Source organism: Triticum urartu, chromosome 5, assembly GCF_003073215.2.
Source record: "Triticum urartu cultivar G1812 chromosome 5, Tu2.1, whole genome shotgun sequence".
Lineage (NCBI taxonomy): Eukaryota > Viridiplantae > Streptophyta > Magnoliopsida > Poales > Poaceae > Triticum > Triticum urartu.
Genome location: NC_053026.1, coordinates 389,643,136 through 389,654,609, shown reverse-complemented (window position 1 = coordinate 389,654,609; position 11,474 = coordinate 389,643,136). Strand labels below are relative to the sequence as shown.

At 43.0% G+C, this 11,474-nt stretch overlaps 1 protein-coding gene across 3 annotated transcripts; it reads right to left on the bottom strand.

The window, feature by feature from the left end:
- Nucleotides 1-518: 518 nt before the first annotated feature.
- LOC125509220 lies at nucleotides 519-6,357 on the bottom strand. 3 transcript variants are annotated; one of them, XM_048674136.1, is made up of 8 exons: nucleotides 5,922-6,062; nucleotides 5,586-5,708; nucleotides 3,873-4,660; nucleotides 3,480-3,632; nucleotides 1,856-2,279; nucleotides 1,533-1,765; nucleotides 1,098-1,360; nucleotides 519-912 (listed from the first exon to the last, which is right to left on the bottom strand). In XM_048674136.1, exons 2-7 carry the CDS (start codon nucleotides 5,641-5,643, stop codon nucleotides 1,124-1,126), a joined length of 1,893 nt encoding a protein of 630 aa, XP_048530093.1. In that variant the 5' UTR covers nucleotides 5,644-5,708; nucleotides 5,922-6,062; the 3' UTR covers nucleotides 519-912; nucleotides 1,098-1,123. The 3 variants fall into 3 exon arrangements, with proteins under 3 accessions (XP_048530093.1, XP_048530091.1, XP_048530092.1); XM_048674134.1 differs by lacking the exon at nucleotides 5,586-5,708 and having other exon boundaries at nucleotides 5,922-6,357; XM_048674135.1 differs by lacking the exon at nucleotides 5,586-5,708 and having other exon boundaries at nucleotides 1,533-1,762; nucleotides 5,922-6,357.
- Between the last annotated feature and the right edge of the window lie 5,117 nt (nucleotides 6,358-11,474).

Below are 11,474 nucleotides of genomic sequence, written 5' to 3'. Positions count from 1 at the left end.
CCCAACTTGAAAAGTTGCAGTTGTGAACCCGCTTAAAAACTTGCAATTACGACTCCAGACTTGAAAAAAACTTTGGCCACATAATTTTTTTGACTGTGTAAGCTTAATATTCTGACTATGTAAGCTTAATTGCTGATAGGAACTTCACGTGCCAACCAAATAAAATAGAAAAATAAATAAATGTAATGAAATGAATGGATAGAAAAATAACTAAGAAATGATGCATGGAAAAAGGAAGAACAAAATCATTTGAAAATAAAATTAATAATAATAATAATAGAAATAACGAAGCAATAATGAAAAGAAAAATAGAAACGGTGTGGGAGAAGCCAAAATGAAAACGCAAGTTATTTTTTGTAAATGGCCCTCACGTAGAAACAACCAGGTCAAAAGAAGAAAAATCAGCTGACATAGCACATAACCCAACAAGCATCAAGGGAAACAGATAACGTCGTGGCGGTGAATGAGATATAAGAAAAACTCAGCTCGACACAAAAGAAAACTAGCAAGTCCGGAAAAAAAATGAACGGTAGCAAGTCCGAATAAATATGCTTTATCAATTTAATACTCCTATCTACGAAGAGACTCCCCGCATGGGGGACACGCTGAAAAGAGTCCCATTTCACTTCTTCTCCACTTACAACACAAACTGATCTCGCCAACAGCACGCTGTTAATGTCAACATGCGAAGTCTATCTACATTCATCAGCGAAAGATTCAGGATAGCCAGGAGAACACAGTGCCCAGAATGACTGCTTCATTCCAAGATATCAACAACTGCAGCTCATAGGTAGCCAGGAAGGGTTGTCATCCGCCAATCTCTTTTGAGATTACTCACCGACCTTGAGCAACGAGAAGGAACCAAGCCAATTTCTTTGTGATTACCCGTCGACCTTGAGCAACGAGAAGGCACTGAGAAAGGCAGCAGCACATTCAGAATGTCAATGATTCAACTACAAATCTAAACAATAGCTCAAATTCAAATTGCATCGACTTGGGAGTGCTTCAGTAATGTCACAAAGTGTCCTTAAAAGTGGGAAACGAGAGAAGGCAATCAAAATTGATAACAAAACGAAGTTCAAAAGAGAACAACAAACCTGACATAGTGACATTCCCCCTGTCTTCATGCTAATCCGGTTTCAGCTTTCTTAATTTCAAATATAAGTTCCGTCCACAACGAGAGAATAAACTTTTCTGCAGAATCATCCATAAGAGATACAAGGGCCTCCAACATTCTAGGTGCGTCTACATGCTCTTTGGTTGATGCAACAACATATTCCACAAACTCTGCTATTTCCTCGCCAAAAACTTCAATCGACTTCTCTGAAACCCAATGCCTCATTCTCTCATGCAATCCATGCTGCAAGAAAGAAAAGGTGTATTTGATGGTATAAGAATGAGATGGGGGTTCATATTTAAAACAGTCTGCAAGGCAACAAATTGACTGGTTCTCATTTCGAGTTTGCCTAATTCAAACATCTTTTTCAAGTATGGAAATTTAAAATGGAAAAAGGTAGATAATTCTGTTTCACCTTATCATAAATTGCCCAATTAACATCATAAGCAAATAGTTCTTCCTTCGTCTTAGGGATAGCAGCAAGCAACTGTTCTGCATCCAAAGTTTCCTTGTTCCCTGACTTGGATGTAGCTTGCAATTCAGAATTCACCTTTTCTCCTGGGGAACTGCTGTTCAGCTTATCTGAGACTAGCACTGGTACAGATACAATGCCCTTACCTTCACCATTGCTCTTATGAAACCCATCTACTGTCCAACAAAGCAAGACCAAAGTCAGCTTCAAGGTAGCTACACTATGGAGAAGGTATTGTAAATTAAGAAACGAAAAAATACACTCACTTTCCCTGCGCTGACGTTTCCTCTCGTGTTCAATTGTAGATTCAGGCTCCATGGGAACATACGTTGATGATATCGCATCAATTTGCAGAGAAGGCTTTCCAGCTGAAATCACTTCTTTATCTTTCCAACCTTGCAAACAAACAACTTTATTTTCCCCTAAATGTTCCTCTTTTTCACGTTGTCTCTTGCTTGTCCTTTCCTCCAGTGCACCACTCCTTGTATGACCATCGCCTTTCTCATCACTGATGCTTGTAGATGCCTGAACAGACTGAATTGGTGAACCCAGAAATTTACACCTCATTCTCTCTTCAACCATACTGTGTATCGTTTGCATAGCAGCCATATCAGTTTCATTGGCCTTCTCTTCTGTAGTATTCTCACAGTATTTCTGAAGGTGCTGGCTCGTGGCTTCATTGACATTAACCTGTTTAAACCCAAAAATAAGCATGGATCAGAACAGAATAAGCATTTCACAAGATTGAACCCCGGGGTGTGCAGACAAAAGCTTTACTTTTCTAATGTTCAGGCAAAATTTGCAAACGAAATTGAAAAGGTTTATTTTTTTCAAATGCAGGCTCTCCTACGCCATGAGCTTTATACAAAAATATTCCAAAGGTGGCCAATTCCTCATTAAGAAAGAAGAGCATAGAAATATTAATGCTTGTAATGAAAGCTGCAAAGTCACAGTTGATTTGTAAGCACAATAACATCAACGGAAGCAACTTTACAAGGATAACTTCCTTTTATAGACAACCCACTGTAATCAATAAAATACTAAGATGATTTCTCAAATATTATCAGAACTTTTAATATTATATGATCTACACTACAAATGTTTTAAACAACACTGCAGAAGAATAGAGATCATTATTAGTTCTGTCAAGCCAATAAACCATCATTCACTATTAATTAATTAATTTAGTCTAACAAAACTTTACACCGATGCCACTAGTTTCAAAGCAAATTCAGTTTTTAAGACCTTCTAAGAGCAATATCATTCCCGTTAGGTCCAATTACGCACATGCCACCCCGCCATCCATTTAACAACTAGTGCGACATGAAATAATCAAATTACCCTTAGGTCCCCACATGGCAAAGCCATCTCCCCACTCACTGGTGCATGGGCCCACCTGTCAGCCCATCTTCTCACTCTGGAGAGGTGCACCAAGCCGCTCCCCACTACTCCACCCGAATTCACAATGGCAGAGCCACCTCTAGGTGACCCAAGGCGGCTACCCAGGCTTGACCTGCAAGCCTCTATTGAAAAGACATGCGTATTAGAGCTTGGTGATGATGATTTTATAGGCAGATTTTCATTGACCTAGAAGCAGTTAGGCTTTGCCCAGGCTCCCACAACTGGCTGGCTCCGCCACTGATCACATGGATGTGGGACTATTCTCCCAATTCAATTGTTGAATTTATACTGATGTTAGCACAATATTTTTCAAAATGATGTAAATCCACAAGAGATATGTGATGTACTACAAAAGTCATAAAATAAATTGCCAATCCGATAATGACATATCTAACTAGGGCCAACTCCTTTCCAAGAAATCATATATCTTAGTCTGTACATTTATCTATGGATGTTGCAAGCAAAAATGACATGCAGACCAGTACATACCAACAGCTCTTGACCATCAATTCTTAGTTTGTTGAGCAACCGCCATGCACGAAGACTGCCTTCGGCAGATTCAAAATCACAAAAGCCAAACCCAGTAGGAGTTCCACCAATTGGATTTGTGACTGGATTCCAACTTTTTACAATTCCACAGACCTGTAGCAAAAATAAGGCACATATACACATCACTATCTACTCCATTATTCCAAAGCATATGTCATCTAATGCTTCATAGCTTTTCCTTTTATAAACTCCAACTAACTAGCTTTTATCTATAATAAATATTATGTAACATGCTTTGCCAGAATCTAATAGGTCAATACAATCTTAAGAGATCATCTTATGAGCTAGGTTGTAAGTACTATAAGTTCACAAGAGGCAAATTTAACAATATACCTGAAGAAGAGAAAGAACAAAGTCATTGTCCACTGTTGATGCAATCTTGCCAACATATACTTTAAATTGTGGCTCATTAACTGGAGGAACAGGTGCGATATGAGGTCTAGTCACAGCTCCAGGATCAAAATCAGTAGCTGGAGGAACAGGTGTCATAGGTGGTCTAGTCATGGCTCCGTGACCAAAGACGTTAGCTGGAGGAACAGGCGCAATAGGTGGTGTAGTCACAGCTCCATGACCAAAAACGTTAGCTGGAGGAAGAGGCGCGATAGGTGGTCTAGTCACAGCTCCAGGACCAAAAACGTTAGCTGAAGGAAGAGGTGCGATAGGTGGTCTAGTCACAGCTCCAGGACCAAAAACGTTAGCTGAAGGAACAGGCGCAATAGGTGGTCTAACCACAGCTCCAGGACCAAAAACGTTAGCTGGAGGAACAGGTGCGATAGGTGGTCTAGCCACGGCTCCAGGACCAAAAACATTAGCTGGGGGAACAAGTGCGATAGGTGGTCTAGCCATGGCTCCAGGACCAAAAACATTAGCGGGAGGAACAAATGCGATAGGTGGTCTAGTCACGGCTCCAGGACCAAAAACATTAGCTGCAGGAACAGGTGTCATAAGTGGTCGTGGTCTTGCCATGGCTCCAGGACCAAAAACATTAGCTGGAGGAACAGGTGTGATAGGTGGTCTAGTCACGGCTCCAGGACCAAAAGCTCCATCAATTACCGCTGGCCGCTGATGTGATAACACACTAACAGGATGATATGTGTGGCTTGGATGGAAGCCTGGAAGACCTGCACAGATAGGATACTGTTATATATACCTAAGGATCTACAGCAGAAAAAAACATTAACAAAGTCCGCCTGCCATATTACTAAGAATTCAGCAATCCAAACACATAATGCATGATTTATCCTTGCAGACAAATCAACTTGGCGACCAAACAGAAACAAAATAACTTACAACTAGTTAACTATAGGAAATGAACCTATGAATAGGTTAACATCATTCAGCATAGACATGCAAGTAAGTTCAGTGCAGAATAACCCGAGATAAAACATTATACTGCTCTGATAGGTTTTCTTCACAAAATTCAGAGAGATCGTACATGACTGCGAATTTGTAATACATTACCCAGTATAAAGAAACTGATGATAAATACTCCCTCTGTCCGGAATTACTTGTCACGGAAATGGATGTATCTAGACATATTTTAGTTTTAAATACATCCATTTTTATTTTATTTCTGCGACAAGTAATTTGGGACGGAGGGAGTACCTTGCTATCAGTACAAATAATCAACATTGTATTTATGAAGTTTTCATATTTCTGCAACCTGGAGGCAGATTTATGTAGATATCCAAATTTGAACCTAAACAAACACAATTGTTTGTAGCAACTATTTGCAGAACTCGGAAAGATCATGGTAACATAACCAATGTACTACAATGTACGAAATATTTACAAAATGCTTTGCTGTCAATGGACTCTCATTAAAATGGTTGGGATGACTTGAACATAAAAAATGAAAATAATAAAGCGCACATTTTGGAAATGTCACAATTGAAGTTTGCAAAAATCCACAGTACGATGAAGTACGTAAACAACATGCACACTAACTCAAGCAAAAAGGTAAATTACAGCATGTAATCAGTTAGACCACCGAAATACTATGCACTGCATTTGATTTAATGTAACAAGACAGACAATAAGCATTACCAAACACATCAAGGTCGTGGAAGCAAACCAAAACACACCAAAGGTCGTGTAAGATCATTAGATCATCTGAAACAAACAAGGCTCGCCTTTCTCGTAAGGCAGTGCATCAGGGCACAGCCAATACTGTTACAGAGAAGCAGTCAGTCAACGATAAAATTGTTAATCATAATACAAATGCAGCCATTTCTATGTTCTAAAACCAAATCTCCACCTGTAAAAAGAACAAATCACTAGAATCTGAATCAGTCATCCGTCCCTTCTAAATTGCTAGGTCAGTTGCAAAAATTGAGTTCGGCAAAAGCGATCAACAATGTTCGTCGCAATAATTAAACCTACCGAACGGGTTAAGGGGGGTGCCTGGGTGCGGACCGAATCCACCCGGCGGTGGTGGTGGAGGCTGGTATACGCGAGGCCCATGGAAAGTGCCGGGTGGCAAGACGGGCGGAAATACCAGCGGCCGCCGCGTTTGGTAGAAGGGCGCCGGGTACGGCGCCGGCCGCGGAACGCCGGGGGGCTGGAAGGGGCCAGCAAACGCGATCGGGGCGGGGTTGGGCCTGGGGGTGGGGGTCGCAGCGTTCATCGGTTGGTTGGGTTGGGCGGCGGCGGGTGGGCGCGACATGGCGGCCGCCAGTACCACGGCGGGGGCGGAAGCGGGGAGGCAGCGGGCAACAAGAAAGCTAGGGCAGATCTGGAGGAGAACACTCGGCGTGCGTACGAGAACTAAGAGGGAACTCTGGAGGGAGGTTTAGGGTTAAATCCCCCACGCTTCCATGGTGGCACGGTATTCTCTTCTAGGTTTAGGCCTTTAGGGTTCTTCGCCCTCTCCCCGCCGCCGTGTCGCACCCCACGCCACCGCCGCCCCCCTCCAAACCAATGCACCGATGAATGCTGCAACCCACACGGCCAGGCTCAACCCCACCGCGATTTCGTTCACTGGCCCCTTCCAAGCCATCGGCGTTCCGCCGCCGGTGTCGTACCCGGCGCCCTTCTACCTCATGTGTCCCGCCTCAGTATTTTCACGTCGTCACGCCGTCCGGCGCTTTCCCCCGAACCTCGCTTGTGTGGGGCTTCGTCGGGTGGATTCCATCTATGCCCAGGCGCCCTCTTCCTTGTATGGCTTTTCTTGTGGGATTTTGATGCGGTGGAAGAAATCTCATCTACCTGAGTTGCTAAGCCTTTTTATAGACAGTGACTGTTTATTATCAATTAATGCACGACAAACAATGAGCATATCTCGCACGTCATCATGATGTGTTGCAAGGGTGTCATTGGTTAAAATTTTGATAGCGCACCACACATTTGGTGATTAAATGGGGGGGAAGAAAATCAAAGGAAGATTTGGAATTATTGATGTTTTATTTCCTTCTCCCTGAACCCCACGTGAAGCCCGGAAAGGGCAATTACTTGTTTTAGAAAAACTTATAATTCTCACTAAAGATAGAAGCTACAAGGAGACTAGTGCTAGGTGAGTACACGTGTGCGCTTTTGCTATGATCTAAGCATTCCATAAGAAGTCCAAACTCGGTATAAGCCTAGCATGCAAATAGTTTGATATGTCACATCTCTAGCCCCAACCCGCTCCATGGTCAAGTTGATTACAATATAAATGAGATATTTATAATGTTGTGTGCATGTTTGTACCATTGCAAGGATGTTGTCAGCGAGTGTAGTATTGTAGGAATGTATGTATGGGGGGCAAGGGTTTCATCAAAATTCAAGCCTTTAACTTGAGAGAAATATTGAGCCCCTAATCTTGCATTGTTTCTAATGATCACTTCATACTCGTCTTTGCTTGTTCTTGAAGACTCATTTGGTTCCGATCATGTTATAACCCTCTTTCCGATTGGTCTCTTCACAATGACCACATCTTTTATCATGGGTGAAGTTGTTTAACTCTTTTTGCATGGCAACAATCAATCTGGTTCCATCAAGGCTTGTTGTACCTTAAGTGACTCAAAACTAGGGGAAAAAGAGAAGCGAGCACAAGAATTAGTCAACCATTTACAAGTGACTACCCTTGTGACAATCCACTTAAGACATTGCCAACTTGAACCCGGTCGGACACTAAAGGCATGGAGGAAGGTGGATCTTGAGGATCTTCGTCATCCCTTGAACTTTCGTCTTCATCCTGTTCATCCACGGTTAGAGCTTGGGATTAATCACTTGCTGTACTTGCTCCATCTTAAGCTTGATCATTTGTTTGATCTTGTGCTTGATGATAATGGACTTTTTCTTGCTCTTGATCTTGCACAGCAACTTGGTCTTCTTGATGATCTTGCTCGTTCTATTGTGAGGGGTCTTATTCTTGTTATTGGAAGCTAGGTACATCTTGATCAATGTGATCTACATGTGGTGTAAGCCTTGATGGTAAAATGATGGTGCTTGAGGTTTCTTCGTCATTGATGTGAGCTTGCTCCTTGGGGAAAATGTCATCAATGCATATAGTCATGATGTCTTGTAAAAGATCCGCATCACCTACGTCACCATTTAGATAAACTTTATATCCATGGGATCCATTGAATTCATCAAACATCGCGTCACAAGTTTCCTCAACACATCTATTGGATTTGTTTAAGACCCTATAGGCGTGAGAGTCTGATCTTTATCCAACAAATATATCCTCGAAATTTAGCCAACTGGGGTTCCTTGCTGAGAAGCAAACACTTACAGTCGAATACCCAGAAATATTTGGCGTTTGGCTTGTTCCCGGTTAAGAGCTCACATGATGTCTTGTTCAAGTACTTGCAAAGGAAGATTCGGTTCAACAAGCGATGTTGATGGTCTCATCCCAAAATCTATATGGTGACTTGTACTCATCTGACCGGTTCTTCCTCTTGGCTACACCATTTATGTTGAGGGGTGTAAGGTGTGGAATATTCATTCTCAGTCCCCTCATCACCAAGAAATCCTTCAAGGGTGTAATTCTTGAACTCTGAGCCATCGTCGCTTCTAATTACCAACAATACTTTGTCAAACTTGCGTTGTGCTTGCTTGGCAAAATCCACGAATGTCACCTTCACCTCGTCCCTGGACTTGAGAAATAACACCGTACCCATGTATATATTGAGTAATCATCAACAATGAATATACCATACTTCTTCCCCCCAAGGCTATCCCATGATGGAGGCCCAAAGAGATCCACATAGAGGAGCTCAAAAGGCCTTGAGATTGAAATGACACCCTTGGAAATATGCTTTGCTTTATGTTGCTTTCTGATTATGCTTTCACTACACACACGGTTTTTCAGAAAAGAAACATCCTATTCCAAGGATGTGCTCATCCTTTAGGAGATTTTTGGGATTTCTCGTGCTGACATGGGCTAGCCGACGACGCCATAGCCACCTCTTATCGGCCTTGGTCATTAGACACATTTCTTGGAAAGTGCTCTATTTCGAGAAACCAACCATGTTAAGGTTGTCATCCATGTGTCCAACAAAAACCACTTTGGAGGGTATCTCTTCTAGACACGTTGGTGAAGGAAATATGCCCTGTAGGCAATAATAAAGTTGTTATTTATATTTCCTTATATCATGATAAATGTTTATTATTCATGCTAGAATTGTATTAACTGGAAACTTAGTACATGTGTGAATACATAGACAAACAGAGTGTCCCTAGTATTCCTCTACTTGACTAGCTCGTTAATCAAAGATGGTTAAGTTTCCTGACCATAGACATGTGTCATCATTTGATGAACGGGATCACATCATTAGAGAATGATGTTATGGACAAGACCCATCCGTTAGCTTAGCATAATGATCGTTTAGTTTTATTGCTATTGCTTTCTTCATGACTTATACACATTCCTCTAACTATGAGATTATGCAACTCCCGAATACCGGAGGAACACCTTGTGTGCTATCAAACATCACAGCGTAACTGGGTGATTATAAAGATGCTCTACAGGTGTCTCCGAAGGTGTCTGTTGAGTTGGCATAGATCAAGATTAGGATTTGTCACTCCGTGTATCGAAGAGGTATCTCTGGGCCCTCTCGGTAATGCACATCACTATAAGCCTTGCAAGCAATGTGACTAATAAGTTAGTTGTGGGATGATGCATTACAGAACGAGTAAAGAGACTTGACGATAACGAGATTGAACTAGGTATGATGATACCGACGATCGAATCTCAGGCAAGTAACATACCGATGACATAGGGAATGACGTATGTTGTTATGTTGTTTGACCGATAAAGATCTTCGTATAATATGTAGGAGCCAATATGAGCACCCAGGTTCCGCTATTGGTTATTGACCGTAGATGTGTCTTGGTCATGTCTACATAGTTCTCGAACCCGTAAGGTCCGCATGCTTAACGTTCAATGACGATCTGTATTATGAGTTATGTGTTTTGGTGACCGAAGTTTGTTCGGAGTCCCGGATGAGATCACGGACATGACGAGGAGTCTCAAAATGGTCGAGAGGTAAAGACTCATATATTGGAAGGTTATATTCGGACATTGGAATGGTTCCGAGTGATTCATGTATTTTTTTTGGAGTACCGAGGGGTTACCGGAACCCCCCGGGGAAGTGTTGGGCCAACATGGGCCTAAGGGAGAGAGAGGGAAGCCTGCGGGGGGTGGCCACGTGCCCCCCTCCTAGGGAGTCCGAATAGGAAAAGGAGGAGGGGGCGGCGCCCCCTTCCCTTTCCCTCTCCCTCTCCTTCCTATTCCCTCCGGTGGAGAAAGGAAAAGAGGGGGGGGGGCGAATCCTACTTGGACTAGGAGTCCAAGTAGGACTCCTCCCATGGCGCGCCCCTCCTGGTTGCCAGCCTCTCTCCCCCTCCTTTATATACGCGGGTGATACGTCTCCAACGTATCTACTTTTCCAAACACTTTTGCCCTTGTTTTGGACTCTAACTTGTATGATTTGAATGGAACTAACATGGACTGACACTGTTTTCAGCAGAATTTCCATGGTGTTATTTTTGTGCAGAAATAAAAGTTCTCGAAATGACCTGAAAATCAACGGAGATTATTTTTGGAATATATAAAAAATACTGGTGAAAGAATCAAGGCCAGGGGGCCACACCCTGTCCACGAGGTGGGGGCGCGCCCCTTGCCTCGTGGGCCCCCTGGTGCTCCACCGACCTCAACTCCAACTCCATATATTCGTGTTCGGGGAGAAAAAAATTAGAGAGAAGGATTCATCGTGTTTTACGATACGGAGCCGCCGCCAAGCCCTAAACTCTCTCGGGAGGGCTGATTTGGAGTCCGTCGGGGCTCCGGAGAGGGGAATCCGTGGCCATCATCATCATTAACCTTCCTCCATCACCAATTTCATGATGCTCCTGCAACGTATCTATTATTTTTTATTGTTCCATGCTATATTATATTCTGTTTTGGACATTATTGGGATTTATTATACACTTTTATATTATTTTTGGGACTAACCTATTAACCGGAGGCCCAGCCTAGAATTGCTGTTTTTTTGCCTATTTTAGGGTTTTGCAGAAAAAGAATATCAAACGGAGTCCAAACGGAATGAAACCTTCGGGAACGTGATTTTCGGAACGAACATGATCTAGAGGACTTGGACCCTACGTCAAGACATCAACCAGGAGGCCACGAGGTAGGGGGCGCGCCTACCCCCCTGGGCGCGCCCTCCGCCCTCGTGGGCCCCCTGTTGCTCCACCGACGTACTCCTTCCTCCTATATATACCTATGTACCCCCAAACTACCAGATACGGAGCCAAAACCCTAATTCCACCGCCGTAACTTTCTGTATCCACGAGATCCCATCTTGGGGCCTGTTCCGGAGCTCAGCCGGAGGGGGCATCGATCATGGAGGGCTTCTACATCAACACCATAGCTCTTCCGATGAAGTGTGAGTAGTTTACCTCAGACCTACGGGTCCATAGTTATTAGCTAGATGGCTTCTTCTCTCTTTT